General features: G+C 60.7%; 1 protein-coding gene across 6 annotated transcripts; it reads right to left on the bottom strand.

Annotated features, from left to right (window-relative positions):
• Window positions 1–457: 457 nt before the first annotated feature.
• LOC125322593 lies at window positions 458–20,052 on the bottom strand. 6 transcript variants are annotated; one of them, XM_048296383.1, is made up of 32 exons: window positions 19,472–20,052; window positions 16,251–16,358; window positions 14,710–14,865; window positions 13,884–14,015; window positions 13,568–13,759; window positions 13,403–13,486; window positions 13,169–13,287; window positions 12,900–13,014; window positions 12,543–12,629; window positions 12,105–12,220; window positions 11,784–11,928; window positions 11,474–11,580; window positions 11,288–11,357; window positions 10,984–11,109; window positions 10,776–10,907; window positions 10,252–10,508; window positions 10,011–10,134; window positions 9,650–9,844; window positions 9,187–9,342; window positions 8,500–8,720; window positions 8,008–8,185; window positions 7,563–7,709; window positions 6,938–7,336; window positions 3,867–5,372; window positions 3,372–3,452; window positions 3,063–3,149; window positions 2,846–2,937; window positions 2,548–2,633; window positions 1,918–1,984; window positions 1,632–1,795; window positions 1,223–1,357; window positions 458–1,012 (listed from the first exon to the last, which is right to left on the bottom strand). In XM_048296383.1, the coding sequence occupies exons 1-32, from the start codon at window positions 19,898–19,900 to the stop codon at window positions 777–779; spliced, it is 6,249 nt and encodes a 2,082-aa protein (XP_048152340.1). In that variant the 5' UTR covers window positions 19,901–20,052; the 3' UTR covers window positions 458–776. The 6 variants fall into 6 exon arrangements, with proteins under 6 accessions (XP_048152340.1, XP_048152341.1, XP_048152343.1 ...); XM_048296384.1 differs by having other exon boundaries at window positions 11,288–11,354; XM_048296386.1 differs by having other exon boundaries at window positions 11,288–11,351.
• Window positions 20,053–22,122: the final 2,070 nt, after the last annotated feature.

The following is a 22,122-nucleotide window of genomic DNA, read 5'->3' as shown; positions in this document are numbered from 1 at the left end:
TGGTCTGGTGAAGTTACTGCAAAAATATCTGGGCTGCAGCAATGGGGGTCTAGCCACACAGCCCTGGCCCCGTCCATGTCATGCAGTGTTCACCTGCTGTGACCTAGGCTGGCAGCCATCCTGTGAGAGAGCACGGCTGGGCAGGCCTGGCAACATTGTGCAGGCAGGAGTATTTACTCTGTAGGTAGTGACAGCCCTGCTGAGCTCCCAGGGCAGGGAAAAGGGGCCTTGATAGCCTGTGGGATTAGCTGGGCTGAGTGCAGGCAGAGAGGAAGCACAGGACAAAGCATCCTCGTGAGAGGCACCGAACGGCTCAGGCTTTCCCCCAAGCAGGACTGAACCTCACTGCAGGCCCCTCCTCATCTGAAGCTCCCTGACTCCTTAGCAAGGACCACCTTGCAGAGAGCTCCTTTCCTCCTGTGCCAACGGGTGCTGCTGGACAAAAAGGCTCCCAGACTAAACATCTATTTATTTTTTAATAAAAACCATCATCCACCCCCCTCTGCTTGTGCTGTGTGTCATCAGGATGCCTGGGGAACCAGCAGCACCCAGGTAGAGCACTGGGCAGGAGGGGTGCTCAGCACCAGGCTGAGGCTGGGGGCTGCAGTGGCTGGGGCACAGGGCAGCCCCAGGGCCGGCTAAAGCCATTTGGCACAGCCTTTTGCCCCTGGGGAGGCAGCGAGCTGTGAACTGGTGCTGGGAGTAGAGACCATGCCAGAATGGCCCGAGAGGAGGATAAGAGGCAGGTTAGGGCATTTTCCCCCTTTGTCTGGGGCTCACTCTTTCTTCCCAAAGAACTTCTTGAAGACAGATTTGTTCTTGGTGCGAGGTGGGCTGGTGGTCTTCTCCCCAAGTGTGTCCCGGGGGCTCCCTGTTCGGGCCATGAAGGAGTGGCAGCGTGCCCGGGGCATGGCTGTCACCTGCTCCCCTATGTACAGTGTGACAGAGTAGCTGCTCCCAGCCTCCACCGGCTCCTTGGGCACGGCCAGCGGGGTGATCTTCTGGTAGGTGGCTGCAAGAAGGAGCAGTCAGTGGTAGGGGCAGGGTGCCAGCAGGCACTGGCAACCCTCTAGGGCCCTCCCCAAATGGGGGCTGCAGCCAAGGGCACAGGTATGTAGGACCAGGTGCGTGCTGGAGCAGCATCGCATCTGTCCTCGGCTGTCTGTGAGGACAGAGGCAGTGGTGCCACCTCCTGGCGATGACAGCAAAATCAGCACTGTACCTGAGGTGAAGGAGTAGGACCTCCTCTTGTTGGCCACGAGCCCATAGTCGTCTTCTGGGCAGATGTTGTCCCACAGCCCGGGGGACCCCCTGGGTGACCACTGCTGCTCCTTGTGCCCAGTCCCCTGAGCATTCTCTGAAGCAGAATGGACACATGTCACAAGGCAAGGCCACCACAGGACATCCCTGTGTCAGCCCCAAAGAGAAGAGGGAAATGTATGACTATCTCAGTAACCCAGGAAGTGAAGTAAATGTTCCTTTCCCCAAGCCCTGAGACTCCTAGCCCAGATACCACCAAGTTCAAGGCTGACTGACAGCCTTCAGCCTCCCCCAGCTGTCTGCCATGTACCTCTTTGGGCTGGGAACAGAAGCTGGGGGACAGTGGCAACCCAACCAGACAGAAAAGTCACCTGCTGCTTCCACAGTCCCATCGACTTGGCCATCCTGGCTGCCCAGAGGCCGCTGCAGTAGTGTGCTTGTGCAGGGTAACACCACAACCTCCTGGCTCTTGGTGGTCGTCACCTGGTGATGTCCCTGGACGTGGGAGCTCCCAGGGCTGGAGACCTTGCTGAAACTGAAAGTAGCAGAGATTTCGCTAACCAGACTGGCCACCAATGTCCTGCTGGAGCAGCACACACTGGCAAATGTGGGAGAGAGTAATAACAAGACCCAGCTGGCCAGCTCCTGGCTACTCACCTGCCAGTACCAGCAGTGCCCTCGACATGCTGTGCTGCCGCCTGGAAGTAATCCACTTCAGGGAAACCTGGGGGCACAGCAAACATCCTGCTGGATGTCCCATACAGGACTGTTGCATAGAGCCAGTCCCTGATCCCAGTGCCCATGCTGCATGGCTGCATCCTCCAACCTCCTGCTCTAGTGCCTGCTCTTGGTCCTGACAACCAGCCTAGGATCTCAGAACAGAGCTTGAACTCCTCAGGTATGGATACAGCAGCAGGAAGACCTCAGTATCACAGGTGTCCTTGCCTCAAGGGCAAGCAAGGCATTTCCAGGCCCAGAGGATATGGAGGAAGACCAAGGCACAATTATAATTTTCCACACGGGCTTTTTGCTGCTGAGGCACCACTGACGTCAGTTGTGCTATTCCTGATTTATAGCTGTGTATGTGGTGTGAAAACAAAGCCTCCAAATCCTGCCTGGCAGAGAACTACTGTTCCCAAGGCAGGCTAGGAGGATGCATAAATCAGAGGGCAATGTTGTGCTGCTTCTCTTCTGACCCCCCTCTGTATCAAAGGACTCAGCAGGGGCTGAACAAACATGGTAACCACATAGAGCTGGGTCCCTGCTCTGCCAGCAAGGGCTGCTCACCTGAGTTTTGCTGCAGCTTTGAGACCCATTCATTCATGAGGGGCTGGGTGGGGGCCCTCAGGAGGTATTCAGAACCATCCTGCAGCCTGCAGGGAGAGGAGGAGAAAACAGGTCAGCAGTGATGTGGAGTGCAGATGCCACAGCCCCCACCAGACCAGAAAAGAAGAGAAGCAGATGAGAAAGAAGGAAGGAAATCCTCATCTAAGCACTGGACTGAGCTGGTCCTGCCTGGGGGTGTTGGTACATGTCTGCCCACACTGGGGAGGGCTGTGGCTACTGCCCTGGACTGGGAACTCACTGAAGCCTGAAGCAGTTGGTCTTCTTGGTGTACTCGGCATCTGGGGTGCAGACCGCCCCGGAGAGGTGCAGGGGAAGGGCCACCACGGAGCTCTGCAGCATAAGGGAAAGCAAGAGCAACAGTGGGGTTGGACAGCTCTGCCTTCCTGGCCATGGGGCCCAGAGCCATCACCCTGCTGCCAGCCCCCTCCCATGTCCCCCAGTCTCCCCCACCGCACCTTGAGGCTGTCCCTGCGGTCCTGGTAGAAGCATAGTGTCTGCCTCATCAGCACGGCGTGGAAGAGGCCCCAGGCCCGGCAGCTGGCCTGTGGGATACAAGCAGGGGACAGCTGTGATGCCAACAGGTTTGTAAGAAGACAGATGGTCTCATGCCACTCAAAATGCAACTCAGCCCCTCTGAGGCTCTGCCCTTCCAGAATGGCCAGCAGCACTGCCGTGGTAGTTCCAGGAACATCCCTGGCTTCCCTCCATCCTCCACCATGTCCCAGCACCCCTGTCCCAAAGGAGCTCCACACCCATGTCTGTACCTTTCTCCCTCCTGCCTGCAATACGTGCTTCCTTTCCAGCGTGCCCTCCATCATCTGAAACTCCATTTTACCAGGAAGGACCTGCAAGGGCACAGAGGGTGAGCAAGAACTTCTCTGGGGCTGGCAGTGCCAGCTCAGCCTCCATCATGCACATGGGGTCTATCTGACCCATCCCTGGTGTGTGATGCCAAAGTGGGAGTGGGATGACAATCAGCAACAACTTCCTCACCTGGGCAGGGGCTGGGATGTGTGTCAGCTTCAGAGGAGAAGTGCTGCCTTGCTAAGGCTATGGGTTGGCAGGGAATGTGTGTGCTGCAGGGACCCCAAATACCCCACCTAGCCCTTCCCCACCAGCTGAAGAAAAGGGGCCACAGGAGTTGGGGAGTCCCCAAATACAGGTTATGTTTGCTGGAGTGAATAACCCAGCTGCTGCCTCGGGTGTTCCCCAGCCCCCTACCTGACCCTGAGGGAGAGTCCCTGGCCTGTGGATCTCACCTTGCTGCTCTCTCTCCCCTCTTGCCCGTGACTCTGCTGATTCCAGGCGCTGGACGCATCCAAGGGGGCTGCAGACACCAGCTCCTCCATGTGGGGGGAAACCCTGAGCCTGCTGGGGCTGCCACTGCCACTGCGCTCCACTCTGGGGCTCTTCTCTCCCGACGGGCTGTGGAGCAGCTGGGCAGTGGTGGGAAGGGTGAATTTGGCCACTAGCACGTTGTTGGCTGATGAGAGGATGAGGGGCCCACCAGCAGTGGTGCTGGGGCTGGGCAAGCTGCCTGCCCTGCTGCTCGTCCGGTGGCTGGCACAGCTGCCTCCTGGTGGGCTCTGTGCCTGTCGCTCGTGGGCCCCATCCCAGATGGCCTGCAGCTCCTCCTCCTCTTCCTCAAACTGCCTGTGGGCAGGGTGGCAGACTTCCTTAGTGCCCAGTGCAGGGCTCTGGGGCTCTGGAGAGCCCAGTGCCCACTCAAAGACAGAGAGCTGGGTCAGGGCAGCAGGGGAAGCTGGGGACCCTCTGGGCTGGCTGCTGCTGGCTGGCTGCTGTGCACAGGCAGGGCCAGGGATGGCTCCAGCCCTGCCTGGGATGCTGGCAGGGGATGATCCAAGCTCTAGCCAAGCGGCTTTGTGATGCCTGGCCCTGCCAGTGGCACCGGGGCTGTCACTGTGGCCAAAGCGGGTGGACAGCTCATCCCCCATACCGACACGGGACGGCCGGCTTGGTCTCGAGTCCAGGAGGTCTTTACTGGTGCTGCTGGGGCGCTGCGGGTTCCAATGCTCCTTCCCAGCACAGTGTGCCCTTTGCTGGCTGTAGCTGGGGTTGAAGCTCACCTCCTCAAACCACGTTCCTTTCTCACTCTTGGGGGACGTCCCCAGCCTCTTGCTGGGCCCCTGGGGACTGTGCCCATTTTGCTGCCATTCAACTCCATGTGTGCCTGTGGGCTTCCACAGCCTCACCCCTTGATCCTGCCTCTGCTCCTGCCCCTCTGCCTCCTGCTGCTGTGCCACAGCCCCTCGGTGGCACCCCAGGACCACTGCGTCCCGTGGCAGCTCCAGGCTGAGCACAGAGCCCAGGGAAAGACGGGGGCATGTGATTTTTGGGTTAGGCAGGCAGGGGTTCTGGGGGGCTGCCCCACACTCAGCATCGATGTCCTGCACCAGCGGGTTCCTGACATAGAGGAGCAGCTCCCCAAGCTGGGGTCCAGCAGCAGCTGTCCCTGGCCCCTCCTTCCTGCGACCATACTTCTGAGGCCATGTGTTGCTGGGGCCATAGCATTCCTCAGGTGTGGGCCGCAGGGAGCTGTCACCCATGATGCCCTGGAGAGTCAGCAGCCGGGCCTGCTCTGCCCTGGCCTGCTCCCGCCGCTGCAGGCTGTTGAAGAGACAGCCAGCCCTGGCCTTAGGCAGGGTGTGGGAGACAGCCGGCATCCCACCGCTGGCTGCTGGAGGGTGGCGGACAACAGCGGGTGGCTGCTTTGCGGTGCAGGTTTTCCTGGCCTCCACCTGCACCTGAGGAAACAGAGAAGGAGAGAGGGGTGATTCCCATCGCTGGAGCTTCCACCACCCTGTGCCAACTGCCCCCTTTCCATGTTGCATCTCGGAAAGCAGGGAGCAGCAGGGGCAGGCAGACAAAAATGCTCACCAGCAGCACGTGCAGTGCTGGGAGCAACATGGCTTCACCTCAGTCCCCCGAGGGCTGCTCCCACTGTGGTGCAGGCAGGGTGGAGGCAGACAAGGGAATCTGCCCATGATGGAGTCCCCCAGGTGTGGTACAGCTGGGGGTGACTCTGCCATACAGCTTTTCCCTGGCACTGCTGACCTCCAAGCCGTCACTTTTGGGTGGCTACTGAGACAGCAGTCACTGCTGTCCATCCCCTGCCAGCCCTGCATGCTCCAGGCAGTAAAGCAATGAATGCAAGGGCAGGGGTTGAGTGCAGACTCTTCCCTGTCCCTTCCTCACAGACCCTCTCCAGCTGCAAGAGTCTGCAGGAGCTGAAGCAGTGTCCCCCTGTATCCATTTGGCTGGATGGTGCCCTTTACCAAAACCCTCCTGGCAGCCCAGCAGCCCCTCACCCTGCTTCAGTGCCCTCTGGCCTCTCTGTCCTCCTGCCCTCTCCCTTGGGCTTCTGAGCCCGGCTGCCCCTGGGGCTCCTCACACACAGACCTTTTTGCACAGGCTCTGGAGCAACAAAGGGATGCAAGCCCCAACAAATCACCAGACTCCCATCCCCAGGGTTACAAGCCAAGCAACCTGGAGTGAGACCCACGCCCCCACAAAACATGCACCTCACACAGCCCCAGCCACCCTTGCCCCTTCAGCTGGCTACACAAGGAACTGCTGCTGTCCCCCAGCAATGGAGCAGGGAGGCTCTCCCACTGGCCACCAGCTAGCCATACCTCCCATGGCTACCGAAACTACTTAAACGGAGGGCCAAACTGCAGCAAGCCCTACCTGAGGCCCCCTCCTCACCTGTCCCAGCACCCACACTCTGGACCTCACAGCACCAGAAGGGTTTTCTCTCTCCCATTGGACCAGTGCCAACAGAGCACAGTGGCATGGACAGGAGAGTTGGTGGCAGGCAGGTTCACACCATGCAGCCACACTGCCCAGCATGCAGCCTTCCCCGGAACATTACCTCTTCCACCAGCTGGCGAGGTGGCTTTCTTTTTCGCTTTAAACTACCCCAAGTGTTTCCTAAAAGCCCCTGGCAACGCTTCCAAAAGGTTTTACAGCCTGAGTGTTTAGTGGCAGGGAGCTGAGCAAGGGCAGAGAGAGAGACACACAGAGAGTTGAGGACAGAGTAGGCAAGGAGCTGCAGCAGGAGAGCGCAGACGAAGTGGGTGGTGCAAGCTGGCCTCAGCCCTAAGGCATCACTCAGCATCAGCATGGCCAAAGGCCCCTCTCAGACTGACACAGTCCCAGCAGCTCACTCAGAAACAGCCTAGAGGGGTCTCAGCTTGGGAGTTACCCCACAGCCCCCTAGTCTGCATGGGGCACAGCTCCAGAGAGCGGCCCTGGCTGTGTGGCTGCTTGCCCGTGGCTCTGCCAGAGCCGCCTACCATCCCCCACGTACCGTCGGCAGTGCCTCCTCCCCCGGCCGCTCGCTGCTGGCCAGCGGCTGTGCCTTCTTCTTCTCGCCCTTCTTGCCAATGCTGAGGATGAGGTTGACCGTCCCCCCAAGACCGCAGGGGCCCCGCGGTGGCAGCAGCAGCGTGGAGGTCTCGGCAGGATCCCAGGTGGCAGCCTCCTTGGGGGGTTCTGCACCGTGGGGTGTTTTGCTGCTGGGCTCCCCCCAGCTCTGCTCCACTCCTGGTGGGGCATCTGAGAGGCCTGATGCTGGTGGGGAGATGGCTGTTTTCCCTGGAAGCTTTGGCTCTAATCTTTGCACAGGCTCGAGGAGAGAGCAAGGCATGAACTTCACTGGACTGTGGATGCTTTCCAGATGGGGTGGAGCACACGAAGCATGCTGCTCCTGGGGAGCAAGGCAAGAGAGGGAACATGAAGGAAGGGCTGCTGGAGCCAGGTATTTTCTCAGGACAGCCTTCCCTTTGCCCTGCCTGAACCCCAGAGACTCCCAGAGGTATTGGCACACATCCCTCCCCTACTTCTGCACCACCCACTCCACCCAGTGCATCTGCTACCCTCAGCCTCAAGGCTGGTCATTCTCCCCAACAGTCTCAACAGGGCTGGGTACTCACCTGACCAGTGGGGGACATGCTCAAGGGGCTCTCCGGGTCCCTCCTGTCCTCCTGTCTGCTCCCCAGATCCTGCTGATACCTCTGTGCTCGCCAGCGCACCAGCACCCAGCCCAGCATGCTCTGCAGCTCTTCTAAGCGCTCCTTTATCTGAGGGGAGGAGAGATACTGGGCAGCCTGCAAGGACCTCTGGCCCAGGGACACTGGCCCTACCAGGATATCTCACTACAGAGAAGATAGGAGGTTTTCGGGAGTGGGATCACAGCAGCTCAGATCTCAGGATCCACTGCTGGGTGAAACTTCTTCCTGCCCTGAGCAGCCCCAGGGAGGCATAGGTGCCCCTATCCCACTTACTGGGTACCCTTTGCTCTTTCTTTCATGGTCTGTCCCCAGAGGACTTCAGGGAGTGCTGAGAATTTCCCCCCGACCCTATTTCCCCTGTCCTTACTGTTGCACTCAGGTAGTGCTCCTCAGACACCAGCTGCTGCCCTGCTGCTGCTAGTGCCTCAAACTCCTTGAGCTTCTCTTCAATTCTCCTCTCCAGTTCCTCACACGGAGTCTCCGGGACACTGGAGCTGCTTGGGCTTTCAGAGAAAATCTGAGCCCGCGTGTCCTCCGTCCAGGAGCTGTGAGCACGTGAAAGACAGGTTGAGGAACGACCCAACCCTTCTTCAGCCCTGCAGGCCCCAGGGAAGCCATTCCCATGCTCAGGGATAGCTGGAAGCAGCTCAGTGGGGTTGTAGCAAGGCTGTTGGGTCAGGACAAGATGCTGTGGGGCTGCCTCACAACAGAGAGCTGTGGTGCAACCCTGCATTCCAGGCTCCCCATGGTCACGCCTGGCTGCAGCTCCAGCACTGCCCACATACTTGCCAATGCCATGCTCTCACCAGCTCCCCCTCAAGCACCACACAAGCAACCCCAACAGCTCACTGCCACTTACATCATGGCTAAATAATCCTTGAAGAAGTGCCGCAGCCGGCTGGCCTGCTGCACACGGAGCCGGGTCTCCTGCAGCAGCTCTCGCAGCCCTGCCCAGGCCCACAGAGTCTCCTGCAGCTCCTGGCTGACGGGGCACTGCTGAGCGGGGCACAGCTCTTGCAAGCGGGCAGCTGCCCTCTCCAGCTCCTGCAGCTGCCCTTGCAGGGTCTGCGACACTGCATGCTAAAGATCAGAAGGCAGGAAAGGTTCGAGATGCATCCAACCCCTCTGAACCCAGGCTGTGCTCCCCTGCATTCTGGCACGAAGGGACAGAGGGGAGGATGCTGGGACACAGGCTGAAGAGAGCGGGCAGAGCTAGCCTTGATGGGGAGCACGGGAAGAGCACAGAACTGCCTGGCTTCCCTGCCCTGCGTGCATGAGTCGCTTTCCCACCAGTGGGAAGATGAGTGAGGTGCTGGCAGCCGGGTGGTGGCACAGTGGAGCTGATGCAAGCTCTGTTCCCTTGCCTGGCCCATGCTATCAGAGGGGAGCAGAGCAGGCAGGTCTCAGCTCTGCTGGAAAATTCCATCCCAGCCTGCCACAGTGTGCCAAGGCTTACAACACCTGGGCCCCCAGAGGGGGGCCAGTGCCTCACTGGGACAGCCCCAGCCAGCCGGGACACCTCCCTGCCCGTGCTCCCCTGACTCACCTCCATTTCCTGCTGGCAGCTCAGCAAACCCTGCAGCCCTTGGAGGTCCTTCTCACTCTTCACTGTGGTGAAGCCATTCTCTGCTAGGGCAATGTCTTGAGACAGCGCCTTGGCTCTGCACTGAAGGGCCTCCAGCTGTGGGGATACCTCTGCTACCTGGATGGGCAGGAGGGGACATAGAGGAAGATTAGCCCCAGGGTGGAACCCCCTGTGCTACCACCTGCCACACAGCCCCAGCCCACCCCAGCCTGGGGACACCCTGCCAGGCACCTGCAATGGGCAGGTGCCAGCCACAGGAGAGACAAGGACACCAGCCTCTCACAGACTGGTCCCCATGAATCCCAATGCCCCTGTGTCCCACTGGGAATGGCCGAGGTGCATGCCCTGTCCCAACTAGCTGGCATGTCCAGCTGTAGGTGAACCACCCAGCTGCATCCCCAGGCCCCCTGCCTCCATCCCCTACCAGACGCTCCAGGCTCTCTGTCTCCGCTGCCACCTCCATGACCCGCTCTCGCTCCTTCGCTGCATCATTCAGCATTTCCACGGCCTCCTGCAGCTCTCCCAAGGGGTGGCTCATGTCCTCACTGCTTGGAGGCTGCTCAGCCTGGGCTGAGTGCAGGGGAAAAGACCCCTGCGAGCCGCAACGCCCGCTCCCTGGCTGAAGCCAGCAGAAACACCAGATGTAAGAGAGATGGGGAGTGACACCCCAGGCAGCTGGGCTGGAGGCGAGCACCCAATAGGGTCCCCTTGCCAACTGCAGATCAAGCCTCGGTCCAGTCCCAGGTGCTGTGTGATCCCAAGGGATGCCCGGCCGCGCTGCTCACCGCTGCAGATCCCTGCTGGCTCCGTGCTTCCTCTTCTTGCAGGTCCTGCAGGAACTCAGACAGCACCAAGGAGTCCCGCAGATCTGCTGCCCGGCGCCGCAGGGCTGCCTGCACGTGTGCCAACCTGTGGGGAGAGGTGCCCATCAGAGGTACTGGCAGCCTCTGCACCTCCTCAGGGACAGCATCCTCCTCCCCACCCAGCCTGGGGACCAGAGAAGAGGCACCTTCCCCCAGGACTCACTTGTCCTCCACCATCTCCACTTTCCTCTGCATCTTCCTTGCTCCCTCGTGCTCAGTGGGCGACTCGCCTGCTGCTTCCTCCCGCAGTGCCTGCAGCTTGAGGCCGCATAGCAGGAGCTGCTTCTCCAGCTGGCCCATCTCTTCCAGGTCCTGGCGCAGCTCCACTGGGCTTCTCATGGTGGCTGGTTCCACGAGCAACCCAGCCACAGCTTGCAGCCACCGCTCAGCCTGGTCCAGCTCCCCCACCAGCCTCAGTGCCTTCAGGGAGAGCAGAGAACCCATCAGCCTGGCTCTGAGCCACCCAGAGGAGGCAGAAGCCGTGCTGCCATCGCACTGTGGGTACCTGGGCACCGGCAGCACTGGCAGCACAGTTGGAGAAGGGTGCAAGCTGCAAGGCCAGCCAGAGATGTCGGTGCCAGTGTTGCAGCTCCAGGCCCCACAGGTGGCAGCTTCGCTTGGTGATCCCCAGCAAGCTGCTGCCATTGGAGCACGCCCTGTGCCCACCCCAGCTCTGCCTCCACATACCTTATCGATCTCTTGCAGCACTACACCGTTCTCCTGGTGCTTCCTCTGCAGGTCCTCCCACAACTGCCCCAGTTCCCGCAGCATGGCCTCCACCTGAGGGCTCCCGGGAGGCCTCCCTTGTGCTGGCCCCTCCTGGGAGGCAGGGAGGGCAGTTAGGATGGGCCCCACCTGGAGTCCTATCCCCCACCTCACATCCAAGCAGGCTCACCAGGAGCACAGCCCTGGCACTGGAGCTGGGGGCCAGGGGCTCTTTCTGCATCCGTGCTGCCTCCAGGCTCGCCACTGGACATGGGGGGACTCCCATACCCACACTCTCCTTGTGTGGGGACAGAGTCTGCCGAGGAGCAGGAGACATGCCGAGTTAGTGCCCAGACCAGGGGTGTGTGCACAAGCATGCATGCCCACAAGCAACAGGAGGGGGTCAGGGAAGTGAGTCCTTCCCCAACACTGTCTCCTCTTGGATGGGCAGGGAGCAAAGGGGACTCTTGGGGAGACGTTACCGCATTCACTACCTGGCAGACGTCCTGCACTTGGGCCTCCAGCTGCCGCATCCCCCACTCAGCCTCTGCCTCTCTCCTCCTCCAGCAGAGAGAGGAGAGGGACAGTCAGGACTGCAAGGTTCCCCCCTTGCACAGGGGAACCCCATCCCTGTCCCCTCTGACTGTCCCGCTCCCACAGCCACCTCCACAAGCCAGTACCTTTTGTTGTCCCCTCCATGAGGGGGCTGTCCCACTGCTGGGGAGCCAGGGCTGCTCTCCTCTCCTTTCTTGTGCTCTGCCATCTTCTCCAGCACAGCTTTTGGTACCTGCGGCACAAAGGTTCCCATTCCTCCTCGGCCAGCACAAAGCATACACTGCTTTGTCCCGGGCCTGGCACTTATCACGTCCCATAACTGGCGGGACCAGATCCAGGAGTGTTCGGCTTGGACTTTGCCCAACACCTGAACTCCTTTCCCTTGTCTTCTCAAAGCAGAGGAGCTGAAGACACCTGGAGGAAGACAGTGCTTACCACGCTCCCGAGTCCTCTTGTCCATTTGGGGGCTGCTTCCTTCCCCACAGCCCCATGACTGCTATCATCTCCTCGAGGCTCAACATTTGGAGCTGCAGCTTTGCCCCCTGGGGAACTGCTTGCCCGTGCTGGAGCCTTCTCTGCCCTGGGAAAGGAAGGCAAGGGAGGCCCAGGGAGCAGAGGATGAAGAGAGACCTTGAGTGGAGCTGGTGCCCCAGAGACAGCCTGCTAGGGGCTAAGCCAGGTCTTTCCCAAGCTTCTGGCTCCAGTGCTGGGAAGTCAGGGCTGGGACCCTGGTGCTCCTGCCCAGCTATGCCCTACCTCAGTGCCTGCTGGAGCTGCGCCCAGCTCTCCTTTACGTCTCGGTGCCTTGAGCTGACTCGGGCTGCCAGGCTGGGCTGCAGGTTTAGGAGCTGGGACACAGTCACATCCAGCATCTGGAGAAGAGAGAGCAGCTGGGACATGATGGAAACAGGGTTGATGAGGGACAAACCACCATGGCCATGGGGCGACTGTGTGATGACAACGCATCACCAGCCCTGTGGGGGCAGAAGAGGCAGCGAGTGCTGATCCCAGTCCTCTGCTGCCGCCGGGGAGACTCCCCTGTCCATCACACAGCCTCAGCCACCCACGCAGCTGTGGGGTGCCCACAGAGCCCACAGCCCTGCAGGCAGCAGAGCTGACCTGGGAAGGCACACATTCCCCCTCTGTCAGGATGCTCCCCAGGGCTCAGAGGACAAGGAAGAGCCTTGCACTCACCATCACCTGGCTGGCTATGTCCCTGACATCCCGATCCTGGCATGGCTTGCCCTCCCCAGGCTTCCCTGCACTGCAGATGCTGCTCTGCTGTAAGAAGAGGCCATGGTCAGCAGTGGGAAGAGGATAAAGCCCTGCTCCCAGCTCCAGCAGAATGAAACAGTGCAAAGCTGCACTTGCCAACCTGGCTCTCTTTCTCCACGCCCTGGTTCTCTCCCCAAACCCCAGGCTGAGAGTTCCAGGACCACAGGAGACCTTGTCCCCATGCAGGGGACAAGAGCAAGGTGCTGCCCACCAAGTTTCATTCAGGCCATGCAACAGCCCCGCATACCACGGTGAACCTGGCTCCAGTGCAAATACCTTTGCATGGATGGCCTCGAGCAGGATATCTGCCTGCTGGAGGAAGGAGGCCACCTCCAAGGCCAGCTGCAGAGCCTCGTGGTGCTCCTTCAGGGTCCCCTGCAGCCGCAGCCACCTGAGCAGGTGGAAGGGGAAAGGTGAATGGCAGTCTGTGCCTGTCTGGGGAGCTGTGCAGAGCTAGGCCAGGAAGTCTGGGGGGTCCTGCTTCCCAGTCAGTCAGCTCCTGGTGCTCAGCTCAGCCCTGTTCAGCCCATGTGTCCTCCACTCACGTTTTATTGAGGTGCTTGCGCCGGGCTGAGATGTTTCTGCTCTCACTTCTGCCTTGTTTCTCCAGCTTCTGGGCCAGGCTGTTCAGCTCCTTATGCAGATTCTGGAACTGCTGCTCCTCCTGGCCCAAGCAGAGAGGAAAGACATCAGCATCCCTCCTCAGGGACCTATGCCATGCCCCAGCCTCAAGGTGGTTGGTGTCCCTGACACACCAGCAGCCCCCAGCAGCCTCTCACCTGCTTCAAGTCAAGGATGCGGCGGGTGAGCTGGATCTTGTCCGGGCTTTCCTGCAGGAGGGCTGCCAGAGAGGGCTTCTCCTCCTGGGCCAGGCAAGGGTGTGAGAAGATGGGGGGACAGGCAGGCTGTCCCCTTCCCCAGACCATGCTTCCCACCCCCCAAACCTTGTGCTTGATCCACGCCTCCAGCTGCTCGGCTTTCCTGTTAAAGTCCTGCAGACTCCGCAGCCCCCCCAGGGCTTTGCTCTGGCTGGCAGCCGTCTGCTTCAGGAGCTGCCACTGGTCCTGCAGGGCCAGCAGCTGCCTCCGCACTGCCTCAGCACTGGGGCTTGCCCTCCACATCAGCTGCTCGCCCATCTGTGGGGCCAAGGGACCCACTCAGCACCAGGGGTTCCCAGGGACCCTCTGCTGCAGAGAACCCAGGGACACAGGTGCTGTGGGTAACGGGAGCCATGCCACTCCATGCCATACCTGGCCTCACCTGATTGAGCTTTATCAGCGTGTTCTCGAAATCCTTCATGTCCCGCTGCAAGGTCTGAGCCACCTCCTCCCAGTCCTGGAGGTCACAGCCATCCTTCAGGTCCCGCAGCTTGCCTCGCACCCAGCCCTCTGCCTGCAACATACAAAGAGCCACATGGCTGGGGGCCTCCACCAGAGCATCTCAAGGCTTTGGAGACCCAAGCCCAAACCTTCCCGGAGCTGTGACAGGGACTGGAGCGCACCCGTTCAGCTGACAACCCATTTGCTCCGGGAATCAGCAGGTGGCCAGCACAGGCACTCAGAACAGCATCTGTGGCAATGGGGGTGTGCAGGTGTGCAGCACCTGCCTCCTTTCCAGCATCTGCCTCAGCCCAGCAGGAGAAGCTGGGCCTGCCCAAGCAGGCCAGTCGGCACAGCACATCCCTGCACAAAGCATCTCTCCTCGCTGCACCCTGCTCCCCAGTGCAAACATCCACGCATTCTTCCCACCATGACATGGAAGCAGCCCTCCCACCATCTCGGTTCCCATGCTGCTGGGGAGGCACAGGGTCTGAGAGGAGGAGGAAGAGGATGGGGGATGGGAGGAGCATGCGCACATGGAGAGGAAGCAGGGCCCTGGTGTGGGCTGACCCCCTCTCCCTGGGGCTGACAGCCAGGGAGAGGCAGCCAAACATGATCTCATGCCACAACCATGGCTTCGCTGGGCTGGGAGTTCAACCCTCCCTGCTGCGCACCCCACCCCACAGCTCCCATGAAAGGACGCCGCTGGTGGCCCTCCAGCTCACTTCCTGTGCAGCCCCTCGGGTGAGTGCCCCAGCTGCCCTTACCTGCAGCATCTCCCGGTTGAACTGGGCTATCAGAGGACTCAGGTCGAGGAGAGGGCCTGCTCCCATGCCGCTTCGCCCGCTGCATCTTGGTGCTGCAGCAGACTCCTTGCCCTTAGGGCTCTCTTTCTGGGGTGATGACACTGGGGATCCTGCCAGCTGGGGGGAGCAGAGGTGGGGTGGGGGTGTCAGTGTGGTGCCCCAGGGAGCCCTCCCCATCACCTCCCAGGAGCATTTCAGAAACCCAAATTAAGTAGGTCAGCATGCCTTATTCTTGATTCCACTCCTTCACTGATGTATTTGGGGCTCTCCTCCAGCACACTGAGGTACCACTTCCCTCTACCAAGGCCACACTGGTGACTTTTGCAATGCCAGCAGGGGGTTGCTGGGTTGTCCCTCAAGTGGGTCACTCCCTGGGTCGTTCCAGGCTGTTGGGAGGGCACCCAGCACCTGGGCCGGTCCCAGCACCAACACTGGAGATGGATAGAGGGCTTGCTGCCCCTCCAGCCTGAGGATGTGCATCCCTGTGAGGAGCATTCACGTCTGTAGCATCCATTTGGTGTCACCCAGGGGGACATTGCCAGGGGATGGGATGGAGGGGCCATGGGGCAGGTTCCTGGTAAGCCCCACCACTCTTTTGGTGGCACCCAAGACCCCCATCCCCAGTGAGTGGTTGGAGGGAGTGGAGAGTGCAGCATCTCCCTTGGGACTCAGCCTTGTGGGCAGTAGACACTGACAAAACCCTCTGTCAGGGTTCCAGCTCTGCCAGGGGTGACAGCAAAGGCCAGCCAATGAAAGTGCTGGCCTTTCTCCAAACTCAGCCCTGGGCCCAGCTGCACGCAGCCCAGGGGACAGCACCATCACCCGGGCAGTTACTTCCCACCCTTCTGCCCAGGGATGGGGATCTAACTGCATACTAACTGGTGGCAAACAGGAAACTGAGCATTTTCAGGAGGAACTCAAAGGTGCAGGGCTTGCTGCCTCCTCTCAGCAGGCAGAAATTGCTCTGGGGCCAGCCTGGGACACCCCTTCCTCCTAGAGAGAACTGGGTGTGAGCTGCCCCACAGGGTCCTAGCTGCCCCTGAGCCCACCAGGGAACAATTTTCCAGGAGCCTGTGGAGCAGTGGGGTGCAGGCAACTGTTTCAGGCTCTCTAAGCACTCTGGCATGTGCTGCCCTGCTGACAGCATGGGACTCACTTTCCAGTGCCTGTTCTACTTAACCACAAGAACTACAGAAATCCTCTGTCTTTTCTTTTTTTTTTTTTAATGGCAACACAGATTCTCAGGCCCTCCTGTGACTCTGTGATCTTTAGTCTCTTGACTCAGCCAGGGCTGGAGGAGCCCATAATCTGGCTCCCTTGGAATCAATAAAACCTCTGGGTGCTGCGCAGGGGGCTGATCCCTTGCCCCATCATGCCCAGCTTGTTCCCACACTCTCTGAAAGAGGCAAGGCTCCATCCACACCTGAGGCTGCGAGCAGCCTCATTGCTCAGCTCTAAGCCGCACATCAGGCCCCCCTAATGCTGAGGGCAGGGGGACATACCACATAGAAGGGAGAACATCTGTCCACCGGAGAGCAGAACACACTGGCCTGAACACTCCCAGGCTCCTGCTGCTTGTCCTCTGCATCCACATCCTTCCTGAGGAAGACCTAGAGGCAGGAAGGCACAGCTGTGAGCCTGGTAGTGCTCAACTGTCCCAGCAGCCAAAGAGACAGAGGAGCATTCACCCACCTCCCCCTGCTGAGGGACGGAGGTGGCTGTGGCAGCACCCAGACACTGCTTGGCTGGGCTCTTGCCCATCCCCCCTTATACACCAAGGCCAGGCTCCTCCAAACAGCATCCACAGCTCCCACCACGTGCTCAGCAAGTGGCAAGAGCTCCTACACCAGCTTTGCTCAGCACCTTCTCCATTTTAGCTCCCAGTACCCCCCATACCCTTTTCTCTCCTTGAATTGACTCCAAAGCCAGCAGAAACCCGTTTAGTGATCACCACTGGTCCCTGGTCATCTAAGGATGCTCAGAGTGAGGTTTCCTTTCCCTCCTCCAGGACAGTAGGGCAGAGGCATGGGGGCACAGGATGACATTAACTCCAACATCATGAACCTGAATCCTCTCAGCTGCTGATCCCTGATCTCAGCCTAGCTGGGAGACAAGTTAAGGGGGCAGCTGGCTTGCAGAGAAGGGCTTCCAAAGGTCAGGGGTGAAGGTGGAAGCAGGAGAGGCAGGAGGAAGGAAGTCCAGGAACTGCGGCCAGGCACAGAGAGGATGTCCAGGATGAACTCCACATTACCTTATCCTTGATGCAGCACAGCCCCAGGAGGAGAGGTGCGTGGGATTGTTTGGATCATGCCCAAGGGCATGAAGCCTCATCCTCTACAGATGGATCTTTTCTTGGGCTGTTGGATGTAACAGGCTGATTTAGGGACCTCATTCCACTCCCTTTCTGGGGCCACCTTGCTGTCTCTGTAACAGCCATCCAAGCAGGCACAGGGCAACAGAAACAGGGTGGTGGACAATGTGTGCTGCCCTGACAACTCCTCCTCCTAGACCACCGCAAATGGGGCGCTGGATCAGCCAGAGCCAGCCTACCTCTGCTCAGGCCACTCCAAACTGAGGACACTGTCCAAGGGAAATGAACCTAGACAAATCAGAACTCCCTCCCTCCACAGAACATGGCTTCCAACCATCTCTGCAGGACTGCAGAAGAGTCCTGACATGAATGGCAGCCCCCAGCACTAGAGCTGCTGCCACCAAAAAGGCTCAGAGCCCTACAAACAGCCCAACAGCCCCTTGGAGAACAGCACCATTGGACCTTTCCAGGGGCTTGCAAAGCCTGGCTGGTGGCTGCAGAGGTCAGACCATTGCCACATGCCACAGCATCCCATCCCAAGCAGGAAGAACAGGCAGGGTACAAGGCTGAATCACAGCCCAGCAGGCACAGTGAGAACTCAGCAGGATGGTTTTAGAAGGGGAAGGCAACCCCTTGCCTGACCACGGGGCTGAGAGGTTTGGATGCATATTTAGGGAATGACAGGGAGCTAAATGTGATGTGCTTGTGAGGCATAAGACCCTAAAAAGTTCTATGCAGTAATGTCTCACGCCAGCCCCCAGGGCTCAGCCGTGGGAGACAAGCCTGCAGGTGACACGGGAGCTTTATTTAAAGTCCCTGTCTCACGATCCGTCAGCCGCAGGAAAACAGGGCTGCCAGCACAACGATGACTTCATCCTTCCCGCAGAGCTGCTCCACCGGGACTGCCCCCCCTCCTCAGTCCCTCTGCCTAGAGCTGGGTCCTCGACCCGGCAAAACAACAAACTCTCTCAGCAAGCGAAGTCTGGGAGGAGTTGTGCCTGCTGCGGCATCCATGAGGTGCTGTGCTAAACGCCCCCCGGCAGGACCCCAGGCTTCATGACATGAGCAAAGCCACATGTGAAACGAGTGCAGCAGCCTCAGCTGCCGCCTCTGCAAACACTTCTTTCCCCCGCTAGAAGCAAAATTAACACGGCACATATGCTTGCCGCATTCCCATAGAATAGGCGCCAGTGACTTCCCACGAACAAGAAGAGCGGGGCCAGACCCTCCTAGGCAGCACTGTGCTCATCCCGGAGGAGCCCTCATTCCTGCGGGGCAGGAGCGAAGGGCAAATCCAAGGACTGCGGGGAATGCTTGGGAAATTAGTACCGTGCTCTGTGTGGGGGACAGTGTCCCTTCTCTCCTCCAGATGCCATCCCACGTGTTTTCCCTGGCCCCCCAGCTCCCTCTTTCCCTCCCAAAGCTCCATCTTGCAGCCTGCCCACCTCTTTCAGCTCCACACGCTCATGCTGGACAGGGAGGAGGGGCCGATCCTGGCAGCCTCCTGAGAGTCGCACACCACCGTGCCCAGCACGTGTCCCTTCCTTATATGAAAGAGGGGAGCCCTCATGCCGATGCCCTTTGGGCTGCGCAGACTCCGGCCGCCCAGCGGAGGAGCTGCTTGCGTGCCGGAGGAAGCGGCACCTCTTGCGAGGCTGTGCCTGGCCTTTATTGGCAATGAAGATGAGGGTTTTGGCAGTGGACTGTGCGGCTCTCCCTAGCACTATCCTGCCGGGAAACCAGCTGTTGCAGGTCAGGGTTAAATCCCAAGGAGTTCCTGCCTGCTCTTGCCAGAAACTGCGACGTCTCCGAGATGCCTTCCGCCCCATCCCACCCCCACAGGGGGTCTCCCGGGCTCCGGCACTGTTGAATTCGTACCTCTGCGCCTGCTAGCGCTCAGACTTGGCGGGGGAGGGGGGAAGGGGGGGGATGCCGAGAGCCCTGGGTCCTGCTCCTAGCCTTGTCCCAGCTTTGCCTGGCTGTGTGGCCCTTCATGAGTCACTTCCCTTCTCCCAGCCTCCGTTTCCCCTCTGGTAAATGAGGAGGTGAGTTCCCAGCTCCCCGCACACAACGGCATCATCACAGGCACCCCGAAAGCTGAGCCCTCCATAGCCAGGCTCTGGGGCAGGGCTTTTCTGGCTCATCTTAGCCCCGGGGAAAGCTCATCTCCGCTCACCCGCCAAGACTTCCTGCCCTCCAGCCCGATGGTACAGAAACGTGCGTGGGGGGCACATGGGAGGAAGAACAACTACCACAGGAGCCCTGCAGCGAGTGTTGCCTGGACGGCACGGGGACAAGGCAACAGGGATGGGCGCAGCCTCCCCAGGACCTACCCATCCCTTGGCAGCGAGGAATGGGGAACGGCACGGAAGACGGGGAGAGAGCAGGGCACGGGGTACCGGGATCGCTTACCTTGAACTGAGCTTTCCCTGTCCTGCTGTTGTTGTTGTTGTGGTTCCTCTCGCCGCCGGCGCGGGCAGGGTTCCCGGGTCCCCCTGTCTCTCCCGTGCCAGCGTCCCCGTACCAGTTGGACAACGTGATCTTCTTAATGGAACGGGCTAGGGAGTTGCGGTTCAGCCGGTCCTCGTCGGTGCCCCCGTCCTCACCGGGGCTGGGGCTGCGGGGCTGCTCCGCGGGGGCGGCAGGGCCGGCCCGGGCGTGGGCCAGGTAGAGGGAGATGCGCTCGTTGATGCTGCGACGGAGGCCGCGGTGGCTGTCCAGCGCGGAGGCGAGGGCGATGCCGGGGCAGGCGTCTCCGGGAAAGTCCGCGGCACATTTGGGCAGCGAGAGCCTGGTGCTGATGGTGAAGGGCTGCACCTTCCTCGCCGTGCTGCCCGACATCCTCGCCCTCCCCGCTGCCCGCTGCGGGCAGTGGCGGTCCCGGCCCGGGCACCGTGGGCTGAGGCGGCGGTGCGGGGCCCCCGCCGCCCGGGAGAGCGGGTGATGGAGATCGCCCGGGCAGCGCCGGCTCCTTCCCCGGGGCGGGCGGGGGCGCTCAGCGGCGGGGCGGCCCCGCGGCGGGAGGCAGCGGGGCGGGGGGCGGCCCAGCAACCATGGCCGGAGCGGCGAGACGCAGGCGGCCGTCCGGCCTCGGCTGCCTGGGCGGGCCCTCCGCCCCCGCCGGGGCGCGTCCCCTCCCCTGCCCGGTCCCTCCTCCCGCGGCGGGCCGGGCAGGCAGGAGGAGTCGCCGCGCCCTGCTCTGCCTTGCCGGGTCCGTCCCGTCCCGTCCCTGCCCGTGGCCGGCTGGTTTCAGTCGTCCGCCTTCTTGCGCAGGTTGAGGAGGCAGAGCAGGCAGGTGAGCAGGGCCTGGCGGCTCTCCCGGGAGCGCAGCCGGCGCCCCAGGCGGCGGAGCGGCGGCAGCAGGCGCCGGCGGGCCAGCGGCAGCAGGCGGGCGAGCAGGGCGCGCAGCAGCGGGGCGGCCAGCGGCGGGGCGGGCATGCTGCCCCCGAGCCTGCGAGCACGGCGTCACACCCCGGCTGACCTGCAGGAGCGGGGTGCTCGGCGGCTCCTCACGTTTTGGAACGTCCGAGCTGAGCGGGATGTTGGAGGGGTCCTCACCCCCCTGAGAGCGGGGGGCTGCTTGGGGCAGGCTCGAGGGAGATGCACTGGAGGGGGCTCCTTCCCACCTCTTGCCCTGGTCGCTCTTACCCTCCTTGGGATCCTTCCTGCTCTGGGACACCACTCAGCCCTTTATCCCGGAGCAGCCTGGACTGCTCAGCTTCCCCAGCGTGGACCTGCCACCAGCCCAAACGACAGGAACAACTCCAGGGAAAGGGACAACAAAACCCCCCAGCTGTTCATTTAAATGCCCCCTCCTCCCAGGCCCGACACACACTCCCTGAAAGTGATACTGCTTCGCAGCCGAGGCCCCATTTGTCGGGGTGTCAGTGCAGGGGCGAGAAGGGGGGCAAGGCAGGATCAACATCTGCCCACCACAGAAATGTGGGCTGGCAGGGTGGGGTTCTGTTTCACTACAACGCTTTGCCACAGCCCCTGAGGAGGCAGCTGAGTCCGAAATATGCTTGCCTGTCATTCCCTGCCAGTGCCAGCAATTGTCACCCTGCTCCCATAAGAGCCAGGAATGCAGACCAGGTGAGCCAACAAGGAGAGTGGGCAAGGGATGGCCCAAGGCATCATACACTGAGGAGCAGTTGGGAACTCCCCTGAGAAAGAGCTTTGATTTGGCTGCATGAGTGGCTCAAGAGCAGGATGGTAAGCAGTGTCCTGCACTTCCCAGCTCTGTTCCAGGGTTCCCAGGCCGAGTTAGCTTGGGGCAAGCAGCCAGGGGAGAGCAAGCTAGCCAGAGTGAGAATGCCGGCAGGAAGGTCCATGGTCACATCTGTGCCCTTCCGCTTCCCTCCTGTGCTGAACCTTTGTTTGTTCCTGGTGGCTGTCTGTCTTCATTTCCTCCCCTTGTTGTTCCCTTCCAAAACCCTGCCAAGGCCCTACTCTTGGCTCTCACTCAAGAAGAATTTAGGAGAATGAACAGACACGAGGGACCAAAAGCTACTGCTCTATTTCCCTGCCTGCCTGCTGTAAGCTGTCCCTTGCCCAGTGAGTCCCATCCAAGGGTGGTTAGTTCAGCCAGGGTGACCTTTCCCAGCCCCACGGATTCCTCCCAGGGAGCCAGCCATGGATGAGGAAAGCAGGCCGGCTGTGCCTCAGCACGGGGACACCATGTGCTGAAACCAGAAACAGCTCCCCGATGGCCCCAGAGCTTCAAGGACCGGGGTTGACGTCAGCCCCTTGGGACTGGCCTCCTGGAGGCTCCCAGGCTTCTGGTCTGCTGTGGTCAGCGGCCGTGGGGCTCAGTGTGCGCTGCCGCCAGCCCCGTGCTGGCCGCCCTACGGGGAGCGGGAAGAGCTCAGACCAAGGAAGCAGGAGCCAAAGCTTTGCTGCAGCTATGCCAGGGTTTACATTTCCCCAGGAGGGAGTGTCTCCCCTTTGATCAGGGAGGCAGTGGGTGCAGTGCTTGGCCTGCTCTTGAGACTCCTGGGCTCACTGTGCTGCAGCCGATGCTGGATAAGCCTTGCTTGGTGCCTCAATTTCCCCAGCAGTACAGC

The sequence above is a fragment of the Corvus hawaiiensis genome, chromosome 3, assembly GCF_020740725.1.
Source record: "Corvus hawaiiensis isolate bCorHaw1 chromosome 3, bCorHaw1.pri.cur, whole genome shotgun sequence".
Taxonomy (NCBI): Eukaryota; Metazoa; Chordata; class Aves; order Passeriformes; family Corvidae; genus Corvus; species Corvus hawaiiensis.
This window is presented reverse-complemented; position numbering and strand designations above follow the sequence as displayed.

Bases quoted from the DNA above. Each gene is read 5' to 3' on its own strand.
- LOC125322593 (XM_048296383.1), bottom strand. From the start codon at position 19,900: ATGTCGGGCAGCACGGCGAGGAAGGTGCAGCCCTTCACCATCAGCACC. The intron at 10,509-10,775 runs GTATGTGGAGGC...CTCTCCCTGAAG, and splicing joins TGCTGCAAGAGATCGATAAG to GCACTGAGGCTGGTGGGGGA. The intron at 7,337-7,562 runs GTGAGTACCCAG...CTTGCTCCCCAG, and splicing joins GCATGTCCCCCACTGGTCAG to GAGCAGCATGCTTCGTGTGC.